This window comes from Gigantopelta aegis, chromosome 7, assembly GCF_016097555.1.
Source record: "Gigantopelta aegis isolate Gae_Host chromosome 7, Gae_host_genome, whole genome shotgun sequence".
In the NCBI taxonomy this organism is placed as follows: domain Eukaryota; kingdom Metazoa; phylum Mollusca; class Gastropoda; order Neomphalida; family Peltospiridae; genus Gigantopelta; species Gigantopelta aegis.
The window spans coordinates 38,268,354-38,288,984 of record NC_054705.1 but is presented as its reverse complement, the minus strand read 5'-3'; the positions used below and the strand labels follow the sequence as shown (position 1 = coordinate 38,288,984).

At 34.2% G+C, this 20,631-nt stretch overlaps 1 protein-coding gene across 1 annotated transcript in view; it reads left to right on the top strand.

Annotated features, from left to right (window-relative positions):
• Nucleotides 1-4,523: 4,523 nt before the first annotated feature.
• LOC121378064 overlaps nucleotides 4,524-20,631 on the top strand; it is a 293,865-nt gene continuing 277,757 nt past the window's right edge. Inside the window, exons 1-3 of the mRNA XM_041506164.1 lie at nucleotides 4,524-5,938; nucleotides 6,324-6,410; nucleotides 12,246-12,586. Coding sequence (XP_041362098.1) covers nucleotides 6,359-6,410; nucleotides 12,246-12,586 — 393 coding nt within the window. The 5' untranslated portion in view covers nucleotides 4,524-5,938; nucleotides 6,324-6,358. The remainder of the gene's footprint in view (nucleotides 5,939-6,323; nucleotides 6,411-12,245; nucleotides 12,587-20,631) is intronic.

Genomic DNA, 20,631 nt, shown 5'->3' with positions numbered 1-20,631 from the left:
TATATATATATACTGAAACAAATGCACACACATTATTTACCCTCTGCACCAAAGTAAATACTAAACACACGGGGGGGGGGGGGGGGGACGACCTATATTTTCTCACTGCAGGCCTGCTACAGACACATTTGTAAAAAAAAAGAAAAAAAAAGTTTAAACAAGAATTTAGGCCTATATTATAATTATTATATGTGTGTAATTTAGCAGTATAAACTTATTTTAAAATTAAAAAAAAAAAATAATAATAAGATGTAGTAGCTGTGGTATGGCAAAATAAATACAAGTATAGATAATATCCAAGCAACTAAGATTAAATGAAAAATAAAGACCACACAAATTTAATGATAAAGGAATATACTCTTTATTCAAGAACTGGATGCATCGTTTTGTTGGGGGGGGGGGGGGGGGGGGGGGGGGGGGTTCATGGAAGACGATGGAATTGTGTATTTTATTTACAGTATAATGTGGGATTTTTATCACTGCACATGCTTTAACCATTTTGTTTGCTAAATTAATCTTTGTTGGTGTCAACAAGCAACAACATTAAAGTCAACGTAGTCACATTCAGTGAGGGAAGCCATGGAATTCCATCAGGTTTGTCGTTTTAATGACCCTACCCACAAACGGCGCCTAGTCTCTTCTTTTGGAAATTTGTAACACGATATTTTTTTTAACATCATGTTATGGTTTATGCAGCCAACTGCACAACATGTGTTAGGCATGGTGACCGTTAACTGTTGTAAATGATCGACCAAAGTTGCCTCATTTCACTATCAAACCATACGTAACTAAGGAGAAGCTTCACCGCGTCACGTGATAAACAATGGCGGCCAGGGGTCGAAGTACCCGTATGTTCGGTTCCGAGAATGGCAAGTAAGGCTCACTATACAGATCACTTCCGGGTGAGAGTTCATTCATCATTCCACTATAGTTCCTAATTGTGACACATGTTATGGTTCACATATTCACTTCTAGGAAATGGCGAAGAATTAAAACAATATGTATGTTTAATGGTAAGCCTTCTGGCTGTATTTTGCCCATGTTATTTTGTAATATTGTGCATCGACCTTTTGGGACATGACAGCCGGAGTGAATCGGTTAATGAACCACCTGTTCGGACCGGTACTACAGCCAGATGCAGTCTCAATTTTGGAGTGAAAATAAATGCTTATATAATGTATGTTCGCAATGGTGTATGTTGTTTGTGCCAACGAGAACCCGTTCTATGGGCAATCTTCGCTTGAAGTTGGGCAGTTTAACATGGGTTTCAATGGCAGATGACATCTGTGTAGTGAGACCTTAGTAAAATTAACAAAAACTATTTTATTTCGCAACATATCATGTTCATGTGTAGTTATAGTATAACGAGAGGACTGACAGAATCCAAAATAGAAGTGCTGTGCTTCTCAATGGACAAAAATGTCTAACACTGATGGGCGATTCAGTGTAAATGAGCCATTTGTTTTCATCCAGTTCACTGGTTGCTAGGCATGCTAGGGTGAAGGTCGGCGGATGTGACGTGCAACACGAATCGGAGAATAGGTTTCATTTTAAATTATAAAACTGTTTGAAAGTTATCAAAGTACTAATTTTGCTTTGAAAAATATAGGCCTAAAGCATTTTCAAATTATTGTCAGAGTTTCTGCTAAAAGGTAAAACGGTTATAAATGCCTTATGGAGCCAAATGTTTTTGCAGACTTTATTTTTTAGAAGTTAAGCTTTTGACAAAATTAATTACTCTTATTAGGCCTATTACTGTATGATTTTCTTAGCCCTAACCCTAAACTTAACCCATTTTCTTTCTGGGGGACTGGTTGCATTCAATTCCATAGCGCCATACCCAAAAATTTCTTTCTGGCAGAAAAACTGATAGTGATAGTCTGTCCCATCCTCTAATGCATAACTAAAGGGTCATTCCACGCCAAAACAACCAAATTCCAGAAATCTTCCTGGGTGACCATCGCCGATTTTGATGAAGTTTCACACATTTGTGCGTCTATATAAATTATGGATGCATGCAAACTTTTAAGTCCAAATGCCAAGTAGTTTTGAAATTATGACTGGTCAAATGCAGGGTGCGTTGACCCATTTTTTGCACTCGCGACTGTCAAGTGATTTCGGGCGATTTGTGGATGCTAGCACCTTTTTTAATAGGATTATATGAGAGACTTTCTGACAGTTGGTGCTCGTGCACTATACACCATTCCGGTTTCTAAATTTGTATTGTCGTAATGCACCGATCGGTATATCCACTCATATCCGACCTAATTGTGATCATGTATGTGACTGAAGTGCAGAACGGCTAAAAATAAAAGTAAATAATAAAAATCGACGAAATTCCGCATTGGTGGTTAAAAAAAAGAAAGGAAGAATAAAAAAGAACAAAATAATGTTCAGTCAAATTGTGGGTTTACCCCAACCATGTAGGCTACTCCCTACCGTTCAAGATTACAACTTTCTATCATATATCCACCATGCCAAAACCATTAAATGTGTACATATTTGACTGATAATACTTCAGTGTTTGGAATAAAAAAAAACCTGGTAACAGCATTTAATAAAATTTTAATTAAAACGCCACGTTCTATTCTTCTCTGCTTACTTCCGGGTTCTATTCATTGTTTGTTATCATGATTTAATATGAAAAGAAAGAAATGTTTTATTTAACGATGCACTCAACACATTTTTTTATGGTTATATGGCACCAGACGTATCGTTAAGGACAATACAGATATTGAGAGAGGAAACCTGCTGTCGCCACTTCATGGGCTACTCTTTTCGATTAGCAGCAAGGGATCTTTTACCGCATCCGTGTCTAAAATGAACATGTGCGAGTTTTGTAGTCGATGCAGTCTTGAATTCGGAACATAACCGCCAGATTCCTCACACATTTTAATAGAATGGTAGTTTAATTTACCAACGTCACGTCAGAATGAAAACTGCGAAATTGACCATTCTCAGTAATAATATATCGATTGGCAGTGGTCGCAGGTTTTTGTAAAACGGTACATGCGTTCATCAAGAGTTAAATTTAGGCAAGGTGTGCCGATAGAAATGCCGATACGGTGCATATTAATTTCCACCGAGTCACTGCATGAAGAGTTAGGTGTACCTGTGTTGCTATCCATTGTGTTATTGGTAGTATCAAGCACTTTGGGTTTTAAATGAAATTCAGTTTTTGTGCCTTTTTGGGACTCACTTTTCTTTTTCTTGGATTATTCCATTTGCATGGTAATGATGTTACTGCAATTCCTAATGTTGTATTACTTGTAATGTCTACAAGGGCATACAAAAGTGCACCCACATGGTTGCATAAAATGCATGCTTATCCTTCCCTGCAATTAAAAAATACAAAAAAGTTAATAAATAAAATAATAATTAAACAATTGCTGTAGCTAATTTCAAGGGTAGTACCATATCAGATGATATATATATATATATATATATATATATATATAATTATATATATTATTTTAATTCTATTTTTATACTGCTTTTAACTGTAAACAAGCATTCTGACCATTGTACAATTATAAATTATATTTATTCTGTTTAATAAACCTTTAAAGTTTAATGACCACCATCAAGTGGATATGATTTCAGACTGAACCTGCAACCCCCCCCCCCCCCCCCACACACACACACACATTTCATTCAGTCAATATAAATATTGAAGCAGGGAGAATTATTACTTCTAACCCCACCAACTTAAAAAATGTATGTTATGAGAACCAAGAATAATTTTAAGTGGCCTAAACTGATCAGGAACAATGTATTATAATTTATATATGTTATAAGCCCAGTTAATAAGGACAGTAAATTGTAATAACTAGCACTGTACTCACCCTGCTACACAGTTGCAATTGGCAGAATTGACTTTTCCAGTCACTTTTGAAAGGCATACCCAAACGTCATGGTCAGGATTTTAAAGTTTATTCGATGTTGGAATTGAAGGCAGTACTTTGCATTTGATAATACAGTGTGAACACACGTCTGAAACAGCATTGTATTCCAACGAATGCACGTGTCTGTCTCTTTGCTTTCATTGTTAAAACTAAGTAATTGTAAATGTCATTGTCTGTAAAATTTGGTATCGCACTGGACCAGTTGAATAATGTAGACGGATCGGGTATTTGCTCGCCCAGGCGTCGTCAATTTTTCGGGATCAGGCTAAAACGGAACCACTGCGAAAACGGAACCATTTTCGTTGGCAAAAACGGAACCGATTGTGGCTATAACGGCACTGTATTGGCTAAAACGGAACCACACATATAGAGAGAGAGAGAGAGAGAGAGAGAGAGAGAGAGAGAGAGAGAGAGAGAGAGAGAGAGAGAGAGAGAGAGAGATATATATATATATATATATATATATCATGACTTAGGTTTGTTGCCGAATATACCACTAGGGTTTCGAACACGCCTATCCCGAGTCCGGCCTCCAATAGGATCGGGGGTCTGAATCGGGACAGGGATAACCTAACAAATAGGGGAAATTTTGAATATTAACGCCAAAAGTATAAAAAGGGGAAAATTGGGGTTAAAAAGTTTTGGCTGCGCCCTTAAAGGAAAATATCAACATTCCTAATCTATATAAATTATTAATATGTAACATTCCTGACACATTGTATATATATGGTGGACATGTCTCACCTTCAACGTGGTTGTTGGTTCTGACAGTAACATTGTAGACAGACCAACAGCATGGAAGGAATACTGGATGTTCCATCCTCTGTCGACTGAAATAATCCATTAGTTCCCTGATCTGTCCATGTTGAGGCACCAGAGAGTTGATTTTCGCAAACATCACCTGAATGTGTCGGGTTGGTTTCTCCAGATGGCTTGGGTCAGGTGGAATAAACAGCTACGTAGCCTCACATCTGGAAATACCATTTTCGCCTGAGGCCGTTTTGGCACGGTTCCGTTTTCGCTGTAACCCCTTTATATGACCTTGCTTTTTACTTGAGTCATGGAGAAAACAACTCATAATTAGAGGTACAGTCTTTGAAAATATGGAAAGTAGCTTTAATACCAATTTGATTGAACATGGACAAACCTTAGTGAGCATATATTGCTAATTAGTTCTCAATGGATAGCAGCTCTCCACATTGGGAGGCTGTGCGTTAAGTAAACAAGTAAAGGGATCCGGTTGCCATAGATCTTTTTTCCCTTATATAATAGCCTACAATTAAACTCAAAATACAATGGTTTGGAGGCTTGGACTACTTATCAAGTTATATAAAGTTGTCATCAAAGGCAACTAACAAAGTTCATTAAAAAGTGTATGCCTTATATGCCTTAATTTTGGTTTTGATTTCGGTGCCGTTTTAGCCATCGATTTTCGTGCCGTTTTAGCCAACGCAGGTTCCGTTTTGCCAACAGATTTTGGTGCCGTTTTAGCCAACACAGGTTCCGTTTTGTCCAATTTGGTTCCGTTTTCGCTATAACCCAATTTTTCAGTCCACCGCCTTTCCACACACAAATTGTCCTCGCTTTCTAAGTCATTAATTCTTCGAAGATTTAATTTTCTAACACCTTTTGACCTCACTATTAATGCTGCTTTGTTCCCCATACACAGTAACTGGTTGACTGTGTCGCTTCAAATAACTTTTCAACTCCTGTACTTTTAAACAATCGATTTCTTCATCCGTAAAATGGTAGTGCTCGTCCGTTGTTTGTTTGTGAAATGCACTTACCGGATGTATTACCTAACATTGCGCGCCTGCTGGCGGCAAAAGGAGCTAACCAACTTTTGGTAACTCCCTATACGTCACAATCTTTGGGAATGGATGATGCAACCGTTGAAACGAATATTACATAATTTTAGAGTTGTTCGTGCCCTTTTTTGGAGGGGGTGAAGTATATGTGTGCGCATGTTTTTCCCAGCATTACACAATGTTGTGATAAAGAGGGGATATAAACGCCCGATTTGTGTCTGTCAGGTAATTGTTGAACTACCCCTTCCCAAATTGATAAGTAATGATAATAATAAAACTATTTTAAATTTCAGTTTCATTTTAATGTCATTTCAAAATTGTATTCATAAAACTTTTATGAAATATGTGGGCAACCAAGAGATGATGTTGGGCAACCAAACTTCAGCTACTGGTTGCCCACCGGGTAACCATCACAATTTCACATGTGTGCACCGCTGAGACACCTGGATGGTATTGTTGCAATCATTTATTATGCATCGATCGCACTCAACTAATATTGTATTAATTATTGTTTCCAAATTTCTTATTTCACTTTTCTTTTTAGCGATGATTAATAAAACAATGTGCTCTAGTGATGTCGTTAAATAAAACAAACTTGTTTTCTTTTCAGATTAATACACATGCAGCCGATTTCTTTTCCTAAAGATGGACGAAACCATTTTGTTTTTTCTGTGCATCTATTGGTGGTCAGTTTATGGTAATAATACAGTTGTAGCACTAGCAAATCCATACTATGCTGTACATGTGTAGTCAAATTAGCATATATTAAACAGGGTTGAAAATTAGCGGTCACCCATGGCGACCTTTACTGGCTAAGGGCGACTAAGAATTTTACAAAGGTAGTCCATCAATCAATTTTAGTCTAGTGCGTATGGTACTAGTTAAAAAAAACCCCAAAACGCTGCTACAGATCTGGCAGCAGAAGACATAGACCAAATATTTCTGTCTCTGTAAAGCTTTATTTCATGTTTTATATATTTTTGTTTTAATGATTTGTCTATTTTATATTTATATCTGTTCTATGGCTTTTACAGAGACAGAACGTAGACTATGTTAAAAGTGCGGACTGTATGGTCGTTGTCGATTTTCTCACTTGTTATTGCGCATGCAGCCACCCGCTCTTAACACCCACTTTCGATCTAAAAAAGATATAGAACATGTTTTATATTTTGACAGCGCTAAAAATAATGAATCAAGATAATACTCATAAAAACATATTAATGTATTAAGTTTTAAACCCATACCATCTCAAATCACATTTTAGTGGGGGTAAAAGTTCAGTGTAAATTAAAACAAATTACCATCAAACTGCATATGTTAATTAACTAAAAAATATTCTGATACAGGTTTTAAGGCAATTGATGGAACATCCAAGGTAATCTGAATTAAAAAACTGTAATTCATGATCAGGACCGTATCTCGATCATTTGCACAAAGCAGAATTGAAAAGGCATTTGGCAAAATAGTGGATGCTTCTAGAACAGCCACTCCCGAGGAAATCATTTACTGGGGATTTCATCCCTCTTGCATCCCCACAAAGATTTCTCGTTCCAACCAGTGCTCCACAATTGGTGTAGTATCCAAGACTGTACTCTCTAAAAAAATCCCTTGCTGCTAATCGAAAAGCGTAGCCCATGAAGTGGTAACAGCAGGTTTCCTTTCTCAGTATCTGTGTGGTCCTTAACCATATGTCTGATGCCATATAACCGTAAATAACATGTTGAGTGCGTCGTTAAATAACACGTTTCCTTTGCCCACAAAGTTTATTCCATCCCTCTTGCATCGCCACAAAGAGGACTGCCACTCCCAGACTAGTTTGAACCGCATTATATTTTACTTTAGAGACAATGCTGTGGTAGAAATTCGTGCGTGCGAGTTGTGTGCCCGTGTGTCGTGCAACTACTCTGGACCTACGTACTGGGTAAGCGACGAGGAGTGCGTACTACACGCTCGAACGCACGCGTGACCATGAAGGCGTTTACCACATAAATAATAGTTAAAATGAACAAGACAACAAGATGTCAATTTAAAGACGGGTTGTTATTGCATTGAAAACCACAGTTAATATTATATACACTTACAGATATTTATTTAAACAACCAAAAGACTAGGCAATCGCCCATTATCAATTGAGTGTTCTCAGTGACTAACAACACCAGGAGACTAGACAATCGCCCATTATCTCAAGATGCTCTCAATGAACAATTAATTATCTATCCTAAATTTAATAAACAAGAAAGTAATTATTGAGCTGGATCCCAAAACAATAATTTAAATTCAATAACCTAATAATTTAGAAATATTGCAAAGGAAGCTAAAAACAATCGTCTATTTACCTCAGTGCTGTCCAAAATGTACGAAAAATATTCAATAAAACGTTATAACTGCGAAGTTTAGCTCGATCAGCTGATAGCTGTCAAAAATTTGGATCCAACTGTTTACAACTGACGTAACAATTCTATTTATACTCCAACATTGACGTCACTGATCCTTTTTTTGAATCTCTAGTATGACGTCAAATATACTCTCAAGAAAAACACGATATGGTCTTACAATACACAACGAATACACAAATAGCGAATATCTAAGCATATATTTCGAATATCAATGTTATTTATAATCCATAACCTTAATCAAAACAACAACATCGTGTTCGCAGGTTAAGCGATAACACTACGGTTCCAGTCTATTAACCAACAGTGCTTTACAGCAAACCGGAAATAGTTCGTCTCGTGCATTTCCGCTCGCAAAGCAGACGACATTTAGCAAGAAATACTTAAGTTTTTTTTATGAAATAACTCAAATATTAATATTCATTTAAGTATTTACTGAACTATAATGACACATAATTTAATCACGGACATTGGCCTGTCCATCTACATGTTAATTACTTCAAAACATGGAAGAAATAAAAAGTTAAACGTCAAGTTTCAACATAGCTGACCATGGTGAAACATTGAAATTTAATTTTAAAGGATCATACTCTTTGAAACAATTAATTTCACAACAAATGCAAATCAGGCAGCATACCTTGGCTATTCTAGCATTTTGTTTTTAACCCTGTATTAAAAATGAGATTTAATATGTATAATTTAATGGTACTTTTTAAACAAACATTTTTATTTATACTGGATTTCTTTTTCAATTTCTGTTGAGGCAAACAGACTATATACGGTGAGCACATGGTTATTCATCAAAAAACATTCTTGTTTTGATTTTGGCTGTGCAGTTAAATTTCAATGTAATAATTGGAGGGCTAGTTTAATTTGAGAAGGGCCAGGTGAGCTTTTTCATCAACTGGCCCTGCTGGCGACCAGGGTTTTAATGTTAATTTTCAACCCTGATTAAATATCATAAATGCCCACCTTATGTTTTCAAAATAAAGAAACATACTGATGTTTTAGGTCTCGAGGAAATAAAAAATTGGAGTCATAATTATTCATAGGACTAAAGTTTAATATTTGAAATAACTTTTTGTGTTATTTCCATGGAAACATATGCCCAAAAATCCAAAATACACATACAGTGTACATGTATATGCTTTTTGGTACATTTTTGATAATCTTCAGATTCGTGCAAAGCACACCCAAGTGGGAGTTGACAGATATGACACATACATTTATTGAAACTTTGTTCATTGTAACATTGAAAAATTGTCATTTGAATAAAAAAATTAGTTAATTTTTGAACAAAATTAGCTTGCTTAAAACATTTTAAAATTGGTAGCACCCTACATTTATCTGAAGTCAAACAATATCAAGCCTCATTATAGCCAAAAAACACACAAATTAAGCCTCTGAATATTGCTAGATCGATTGTTTCATTTGCACCAAAATCTTAATTTTTGTGTAACCTGGTTTGTGTTTTTGCATTAACTTTCATACTTCTTTTTAATGGATATAATACGTTACACAGTCTAAAGGAAGTTGGTTACCTATATCTTTATGTGTTCTGCAAATTTTCAATTAGCTATTGTAAGTTTAGTTGTTAATTAAACATCCCTGTTTGTTAGAAACGAGTTACAATAGCAGCATGCTGAGGACAATCTCTGTAACAGTTTATTTCACATTCCTAACAAGCCTGGATCTACACAAAAACACAACACACTTCAGTTTCTGTAACAATTTATTTCACATTCCTAACAAGCCTGGATCTAAACAAAAACACAACATGCTTCAGTTTCTGTAACAATTTATTTCATATTCCTAACAAGCCTGGATCTACACAAAAACACAACACGCTTCAGTTTCTGTAACAATTTATTTCATATTCCTAACAAGCCTGGATCTACACAAAAACACAACACACTTCAGTCTCTGTAACAATTTATTTCATATTCCTAACAAGCCTGGATCTACAGAAAAATACAACACGCTTCAGTTTCTGTAACAATTTATTTCATATTCCTAACAAGCCTGGATCTACACAAAAACACAACACGCTTCAGTTTCTGTAACAATTTATTTCATATTCCTAACAAGCCTGGATCTACACAAAAACACAACACGCTTCAGTTTCTGTAACAATTTATTTCATATTCCTAACAAGCCTGGATCTACACAAAAATACAACACGCTTCAGTTTCTGTAACAATTTATTTCATATTCCTAACAAGCCTGGATCTACACAAAAACACAACACACTTCAGTTTCTATAACAATTTATTTCATATTCCTAACAAGCCTGGATCTACACAAAACACAACACACTTCAGTCTCTGTAACAATTTATTTCACATTCCTAACAAGCCTGGATCTAAACAAAAACACAACATGCTTCAGTTTCTGTAACAATTTATTTCATATTCCTAACAAGCCTGGATCTACACAAAACACAACACACTTCAGTTTCTATAACAATTTATTTCATATTCCTAACAAGCCTGGATCTACACAAAAACACAAAATGCTTCCTAAAGAAAATATTTAAATATAAATATAAATGTAATGTATGTATAAACTGCAATATATATATACAAATGTACCAGGCAGGTGGTCTTAAACAACTTTGTTTCATACTGTTTCATAGTATCTTTAACGATGGGGACAGTGATGATTACATCTTATCAAAAGGGTATTTAAAACATTTCTTTTTAAGTATATTAACACTTGTAGACCTGGCTCAGATGGTTTTTCAGCAGAATTTTTTTTAATGTTTTGAATCGACTTGGGTCATTTTATTGTAAGATCGATTAATTGTGGCTACAATTTGAAAAAAATGTCATGTACACAAAAATTAGGAATAATTACCTGCATCCCAAAATCTGATAAACCAAAACAGTTTCTAAAAAATTGGCGACCAATCACGTTATTAAATTGTGTATATAAAATAGCCTCTGGTTGTATTGCCAACCGAATCAAAAAGGTCCTAAATAAAATTATATCAGATGATCAAACTGGTTTTATAAAAGGAAGATATATAGGTGAAAATATCAGATTAGTATATGATATTATGCAATACACAGAGGTCCAGAATATACCAGGTATGTTGCTGTTAATTGATTTTGAAAAAGCTTTTGACTTGGTGTCTTGGCAGTTTATTCAGCAAGCTCTAGATATTTTCAGTTTTAAAATGTCCATAAAAAACTGGATTCTAACAAGAATAATACTAAATGGTTTTTTATCTGAAAGTTTTAAACTAGAAAGAGGATGTAGGCAAGGTGACTATACGTCGAAATACCAAATGTTTGATTAATAAACCAATATACTCTAGCAACCTTTTTTCTTGGAACGGTTTCCCTATGTTGTTAGGCAGTATTCAAGTACAGGCTGAACATAAGCATTAAAATAAAGTAATCTTGCATTAAGTGGCAGATACTGTTTAATTCTTAACAGTAACATAATGTTTGAGTAACTAAGCCATGCAGGCTCACACTGGAACACATTTTTGTTTAGAGGTATATATAGAGAGAATTTCCTTGAAAGTTATTAAAATGTGGTTAATTTAACAACTATTATATTAGCCGAAGACTAAATGTTTTAGCTACTTTGTATAAAAATTAGCAGTTGACTGTTTTGGCAATGTACATGGTGAGCTAGTAAGGACTTTTTAACAATTTGTGCTTTCCAGAAAAGAAAATGGCCAGCATTTACTCCTAGTAGCTTATATGTTTTAATATTTTTAATTCCTGCTTGTTTGATGATTTCAAATATGCAAAATAATTGATCATGTTAATGATGTAGCACTTTTTAAAACAAAACGTCTTTTGTGTTTTCATTGGTGTTTTGTTGGTTAATGATGTATGTATAACGCCTTTTCAAAACAAATTTAATTTCTTTTGTGTCTTCATTGGTGTTTTATTTGTTAATGATGTGTAGTGCCTTTTTAAAACAAAATGTCTTTTGGTTTTTCATTGATGTTTTATTTGTTAATGATACATATATATATATATATATATATATTGTGCCTTTTCAAGACAAAATTTTATTTTGGGGTTGGTAAGGGCAAGGTAGATGACCGAGTGCTAGTTTTGTTTTCACTTACCATTGGTGGAAAGATCCATTAATGATTTTTTTTTTTTTTTACTTTTCAGATCCTTCACTGTGTCAAATAGTGGGTAACTGTAAAGTTACCCCAGAATCCTATACTTATTCGTCACACGTCAATAAACTCACTGAACTGGATAAAGGAATTGGTTCTAACTCATTCTGGTGTAGTGATGGGGACTTACATAACTCATGGATGGACTTGTATCCCCACCTTGTCGTTAATTTTGGTGCCACTAAGAAAACTATTGTAGGACTAACATTGAGGGGACCATCAGCTGCCCACAAGAAGTATGGATTCCTATCTTTCCAAGTTTATAAATATGTTGATAATGGTGACTTTTATGATGCTATCAGAGAAAATCATGAAAGTAGTAGAATGGTTAAGGTAAACATTTTATTTATTGCATGACTGTAATATTATTGTGTGTGTATATATTTGTTTGCATGTGTATGTGATGTTATATTGGTGTGTGTGTGTGATGTTATATTGGTGTGTGTGTGATGTTATATTATAATAATAAATTCTTTATTTAGTGAGGGTAACACAGTTAGCAAAAGCTAATCTTCACTGAGGCCCTCCGGTACAAACAATACAGAATTACAATGCATACATTTATGAACAAATAAAAAATACATATATGACAATAAACATGTACAAAGGATATTATTTTAGAAAATATTTCTTGAGTCTATATTTAAAAACAGCAGTATTTGGCGATGATCGGATAGCTTTAGGTAATTGATTCAAAAGTACTGGTCCAGAGTAACTGAAAGCATGTTTAAATAAAGACATTTTAGGTTTTGGAATTAATAGATTTCTATCCTCTACATTTCAAAGGTTGTATAGGGATTGTTTTCTCCAACATATATTAATAAGTTTGAAAAAGAGTGGTGCTTCATTGTATAGACAGTTATAAATTTGTAAACATTTGTGATAGTGGATTCGTGTTTCCATTGTCATCCATTTTAACTGTTTAAATAGTGGGGCAGATGGAGTAATAGGATCTACATCTAATATCATCCTTGCAGCTCTCTTTTGCAGTTTTAGTAAACGTTCTAAACCATCCTGATTACAGTTTCCCCAAATTACACAGCAGTAATCGATGAGTGGTAAAATATACCCATTGTAGAAAAGTTTTCTTGCATCTAAATTTAAATATCTAATGATTTTCGATAAAAGATACAGACATTTAGAAATCAAGGAACACACATGTTTAACCTGATTTGTCCATTTTAAATTATTATCAACTTTAATTCCTAAAAGTTTTTCACAATCAGTGTGTTGCAGACGTTCTGAATTTATTATAAGAGAAATATCATTTTGGATTGTAACTTTTTGTCTTGTTCCTATAGTCATATATTTGGTTGTTTTTGTCTTTATGAACATTTTATTATAGGAACACCATTTTTCTATGCTATTCAGATCTTGCTGTAGTTTATCTTGAATTTTAGTAACAGTTTTCCCTGACATGAACATTGTTGAATCATCTGCATACATACTTGTTCAATGCATAGTGGAAGATCATTTATGTACAGTATAAAGAGAAGAGGTCCTAGTATGGAACCCTGTGGAACACCATAAATAATGGATTTAGGTTCTGATGTTGCCATTCTTATAGCAGCTTCATAAATCAAGGCTAATATTCGTTCCTCGTATTCAGCCTTGATACATGTAGTCAAGATTACTGATATCCACTACTAGCGCCTTCTACTGGAAGAAAATTTGTAACACCGATTATGACCCTTAAACGATGACATCGCTGACCAATCACAGCAGCGGTAACATGTGACAATCTTGAAAGCAATATAAAAAATTAACCGCCGAAACCTTTTTTTTAACATCGTGACAAACACGACACGTTTCCACAGACGCTGACACTTCCATCTTTGTTTACAATAACAAGGGAATCTATAAGGAGCATTGTGATTCGTTGCAATCAAATCTCATCGCATCCAATGAAATTTAAGCATTTTGTGGCATGATTTCTTGACGACATGTATCAAGGCTGAATACGAGGAACGAATATTAGCCTTGATTTATGAAGATGTTCCTATAGTGACTTGCTGTGTCCTGTTACTTAAAGACGATTGGAACAAGTTAAGAGAATTCCCTTTGCAGCCAGAATTGAATGGTCCACAACATCAAAAGCATTTTTGAAATCAAGAAATATGACTCCATTTAGATTTTCGTCGTTCATTTCATGTAACCATTTATCAGTTATATCAATAAGTGCTGTTTGGCATGAGTGTTTTGGTCTAAAACCTGATTGAGATGAGTGTAAAAGGTCAAATTTTGTTAAATAATCATAAAATTGCTTGGAGATGTTTTTCTATTAATTTGGACAGCGTTGGCAATACAGATATTGGCCTATAATTTGTAGCTTCAGTTTTGTCACCAGACTTGAAAATTGGGGTAACTTTAGCATTTTTAAAACATTGTGGATAAATACCACTGTCTATTATTTCGTTAAAAATAAATGTTAACGAAGAAACAATTGCCAAGGCACCTAACTTAAGTATTCGTGGACCTAAGTTGTCATCTCCGGATGATTTATCGACATTTAAGTTCTTAAGCTCATTATAAAGCTCATTTATTTGTACAGGAGCTATCTTAAACTTTTCCTCATTAGGGATTCTCTCCTTTACAAAACGTTCCACTTTCTCGAGATTTGGCATATCATATCCAGAATTATTTCTCAGATTTTCAATACAAGAAGTAAAGAAGTCGTTAAATTTGTTTACTATGTCTGTCTTATCCTTAAGTGTTGTTCCATTATCAGATTTCAGCTCTGCTGGACTTGATACATGTGAAGGATTTAGCTCATGGATACATTCCCATAATGATTTTGGATCACTAGAGTCATTCACCACAGCAGAATAGTAGTTTTGTTTGGCTTTGTCTGTAATTTGTTTAGTTTTGTTCCTCCACACCTTATATTCATCCCACATACCTAGCTTATGATATCTGTCTCGTAACTGTCTGGCTTGTGTTATTTCACAGGAATACCAACCTGGCTGCTCTTTCCTCTTGACTCTTTTTGTAACTAAAGGGGCATGCTTGTCTAATACATTGTTGAAAATTTTGTACCATAATTTTAAGCAAGTATCTAGATCATTCTCAAATTCCACAGAATAAAATGGGGCATCTAGTAAATCATTAACAAACTCCTCCTCATTAAAATGTTTACAATTTCTGTAGGTAATAGTATTGTGTGCATTTTGTTTTGTATGAAATTTGCCATTTCTTGTAAGGCAAACAGGATAATGGTCGCTAATTGAGTATTGAACAACATGAGATTCCTGTACTTTGCTACGATTCAGTGTTCGAGATTAAAAATTTTGGGCAGTATCCCAATTGGATACTAACATTTCAAAATCTGGTATCCCACATGAGAAGTTAGTATTATATGGTATCCCGGCTGGATACTGGGTTCTTAATTGAAGTCTGGTATCCAAAATTAAATTCTGGTATCCCCGGGATATCGGGATACCGTTAATCTCGAACACTGCGATTGGTTACATATATGTGATCAATCAGAGTTTTAGAATTTTGTGTTATTCGTGTTGGGTCAGTCAGGGTTCGCACGCATCCTGGAAATCCCTGGAAAGTGCTTAAATTTTATTTTCACCCTGGAAAGTGCTTAAAACTCCTGGAAAAAATTAATTAACCCCCTAGAAAGTCCTGGAATTTTACTATTTTATATATATTTTTTTTTTCAGTTAATAATAATTATTTGGAAAATATATTTATAAATAATCGCGTTTGACGTCTGGTTCCAAACTATATCCTTTATGCAACAGTAATTATAAGAGGTCGACTGCCATTGGTTAACTGTTAAAAAGTATACACAGTAAGAAGGCGTGGACATTAATGAACACAATTTGTGATTGGTTGAATAAATTATATCACTTTAAGCAGTCTTGTTTCTGACGTTTGTGAGTTCGTAACTACTGTCAAAGATAAATAATTTAGTAGATAGCTGTAACCAGCATCTTCCAACAAAACAAATACTCCTAAGGCTTATGTCTGCTATGCTTCTATGCAGCGAGACTCGTGCAAAAGTTGAGAACTTGTAGTTGACACATATTCTTTTGATCTCCATTGAAGTCTTAGACGACCCAATACACAGCAAAATGGTATCCGCATGTCATCGAAGCGACCAATTAACTAAATAATAATTTTATGGGTTAGTTTTGATTGTTTGTGATATAAATTGGTGGTAACAAAGAGTCCACTTCAAGAGATTATTTTTGTGCTATCAATGAATAATGTGGTTGATATTTAGTTACTCACGAAAACGGGTATAATTTCGGTAAATTTCGTATTTGAAACACGATGTCACTAATGAGTTTAAAATAATTATTAATGAAAATAAAAACGTGTAATGTCTTTACAACATGTTTATATGATTTATGTAATTTTGTCATTAAGTACGTTTTAACAAACACAAATAAATAATGATTTAAAGTACATACATGTACTCTAAAAGCACCTATAAACATAATACTGTAAATGTATTAATTGATGTTAGATGTTTTGTGACTCACAATTTAAAAAAAATAAAATTAAATCTGGATAATATAAATTAAACATAAAATTTTATTTATTTATTTTTATACAATGACACCCCAGTACATTGTTTATTTACTGATTGTTGATTTGTAAGTGAATTACAAGTCTTTAAAAAAAAAAAAATAATAATAATAAATACTTTGATGGATTATTATTATATCAGGGTTTTAGATCTCATTAATTTAAACATAACTGGGTTTTTTTGTCTGTTCTAAGCACTCTTAGTCTTAGATCTTGTTAGTATAGTAATGTTAACAGCTGGTAAAGATGTTGCTGAAATCCATTTCAGTTTATATCAGTCAAATTAAGCTTAATATTGTAGTGGTATTGAGGTAAAAGTATTTTTGAGGTCAGCATATAACATTGTTTATACTCATTTTGGGCCTGCTTGTTTTGGGCATATATATTTTTGGGCACAATTTTGGTGCAATCAAAAAGTCCCATCTATATAAAGTTATATAATTCTGAATCATGACAAAAAATAAATGAATCTTGACCAAAGATAATTGAAACCCTCAAAAACATTTCCACAATGTGGTTAGATATGTATTATGGTTATGGAGTGTTTTGCTGTAAGATCCAGCATTGAGACATAGATGCATGCACATCCGCACACACAGTCAAAAAAAATCTGCACACTACAATATTTTTTTTAAAATATATTTTTACAACTTTAGCATCCATATGATATATCTAGATTAGGTGTAGCTTATGTTTGAGACATAACAACCACTGAATAAACAGTTTACTGCGGTGCCTTTAAAAAATATATTTTCCAGGTAATTATTCAGTTTCCTGGAATTTTTTTTAAAAAGCCCTGGAAAATTAACCAAAATGGTGCTTAAAAGTCCTGGAAAATGAAAATGTTTTAGGTGTATGAACCCTGCATGGTTAGTAATTATCTGTTGTAAATTGTATATTTCTAACATGTTTAGCCATTTTTGAGGTGTGTTATTTGCTAACAGGAGATCAATGTTAAAATCACCAGTGAGGATTATATCATAATTATAATGCTTTGCTAACTTAATTTCCTCTTCAAGCTTATCAATCCAGGCAATGGGAGATTTTTGAGGTCTGTAGCTAAAACAGAGTAAAAAAGATTTTTTATAAGTAGGTTTGATCTCAAGCCATAATGTTTCAATATTACTAGCTTCAAATTCGGTTTTTCTTTCAAAAGTTAAAAGATCATTTAAATATATTGCCCAGCCCCCACCTAAGTCACTGGTCTTACCTTTTCTTATCAATGTATACCCAGGTATTGAAATGTGGTCATTTAAAAGTTCACTTGTGAAAAATGTTTCACAATATCCAAGAATATCAGGGGGATTTGTAGTATGAAGAAGGTTAAACCTTACTTTATCTAACTTGTGTTGTAATCTATTTACATTATGGGAGCATATTTTTAGACCTTTGGAAGTAAAATTGAATACATTGATTGGATCATTGGATAGAACATTGGGACTTTCATTACAAAGAACATATGTACAAGAGATAAGTAACAATAAATGTATACACACACATGCTAATCCGTGACTAACACTAAAGTCATAGTGAGACTGAGGAAGGGTTTGATCCCTTTCACAGAGAGTGTTATTTACACAGTCCACAGAGGAAGTTACTAAACACCCAAGGTGTGAAGTGTCACAGTTTGTATCAGCAGGATCACTAATAGTATAAATGGAGGACAGGGGCAAGGTATGTAATCTGGTTGTTACCTCTACTAATCTCTTAATTACACAACTGGCATTAATTGCAGTAAAGAACAGCAGCTGTTTTCTTCCAGTGTTACTGGCAAATCAGGGGAATTACAAATACAGGTAAAATTATCACATTCTTGACACAGAGAACTCAGTGTGTCGAATCTGTTTTTTAATGATAAATGAAGAGCACTGTCTTCTTTAACCACACTGGATGCACTAATTACTAATCTGGCCACCACACACTTCGCACTAATCAAATTAAAGTCACTGGTTGAGTCCGATGATATTTTATCCCTCTGACCTGAAACGGGCCCCAAAACATGGTTTGCATTAGCAATACATGCACATCTAAACAGATTACAGTCAGAACAGTTCACTGTGGTATTACATCTGTTTGTGACAGTTTTGTTTTTGGCTTGCTCTTCCTTGCCAAATTTTCAGAAGTGTCGACAAAATGTTTCTTTATGTCCAAACAAACCACAATGATAACATTTTAATTTTCGCCCAAACCTACATGATCCAGTGTCATGATTATGTTCCCCACAGTTAATGTAGGTCTTTGTTGCAGTAGCAGTTTTCATAATTCCAATAATGTTATTGATGTTCTTCAGATACCTCGATGTGCCCTTTCTATTCAGATATATTCCATCTCTTACAAAGTACTAGTACATGCATGCTGTACTCACTCTGCAATAGTTACAAACTAGTGGATGAACATTATACACAAAAAGTTGCACAGATTTTCTAGTACAATATTTGCATCATGCACACAAATGTCTGACTTTGGTAAGAGTCCTGATACAATGATATTGGCATCCTTGTTTGCAAATGCCCTAGCTGCATACAATAAACTCTCATAGTTGTCTTCAAACTTCCGTAGACTTCTGTATCTTGCAATATCATTCTCTTCTACCTGGAGGATGATATTCTTGTAGCTTGACAGGTCCCGTTTCATTAACTCAACAGCTATTCTGTCAATTGTTGCACCCCTGATGGTTAACACGTCAGTATCACTCAGGCCTCTAGGTTTTATTCCTTTTAAAATGGAGGATCCTATTATCAAAGTGTTTTTGGCTTTCCTTTTATAATCCTTGTCAGAAGTTGTAGACTTTGTGTCCAAATCATTGTTAATGTTGTGTTCAGTATCGGTTGATTTGTTTTTGTCTGTATGCAACACCCTGACATTATTGCTCTGTACAACTACTGGAATATGTTTAGTTTGTTCCATTTGTATTACAACATCCATGGAATGTGGAGTAGGTTGTGTCGTTTGTATTTCTGCATCCACTGAAGTTGAAAAAGTTGGTGTGGTTTGTACATGTACATCCAGGTTTGTACATGCATGTACATCCAGAAATGGCACATGTGCGATGTTATATTGGGTGTGTGTGTGATGTTCAGGCCTTTCCCCATGATTATTTTTAAGGCGCTTACATTTTTAGCATCATGCAGTATAACACAAATCAAGCCAAAATAAGTGGTGTAGTGGGTTGAAAACAGTTAAGTGTTTGCCTTCAATCCAGTTATTTTATCTTTAAATTAAAATTATTATATTATTTATTTTATATTTCTTTAAAGGTTTTTATTTAGTTTATATTATTTATTTTATTTTATTTTATTATTATTATTATTATTATTATTATTATTATTATTAATATTATTTTATGTTTATTATGTCAGCATTCTGTTAAAATCCGAAAGTGTTCTCGTTGGGTGAAAATTAAAGGTTTTAAAGGCTGAGCGACTCCGACATCGCCCCTTATAATCCTCCCTTGTCCATCAAAGGAAATCAAAAATCCACTAAAGACATTTGAAAGCTTTGTTACCGTAATATCATTGCGTGTTAGTTGACTATGGATAGCCTACCCCTTATTTAGCCCCTCAGTATCTAGTACAAAAAAGATTGGTACGATGTATTTTATAATGTAATTGAACCGGAGATAATGTCAGTCTGTCATTCACAGGCATTCAGTTTGGTGAATTGATTACTTTTAATATTATATTTTAATAATAGTTTCAAGTTGTCTCAAATATCTGGGTTTTTTTGTTTTCTTTTAATAGGATCCCCATATGTAGGATAACACTGTTCTGACCTTTTTATTTCTATTTTGTTCAATCAAATCGATCGCTTTGATATTGCTGGCTGATAAAAGTCGT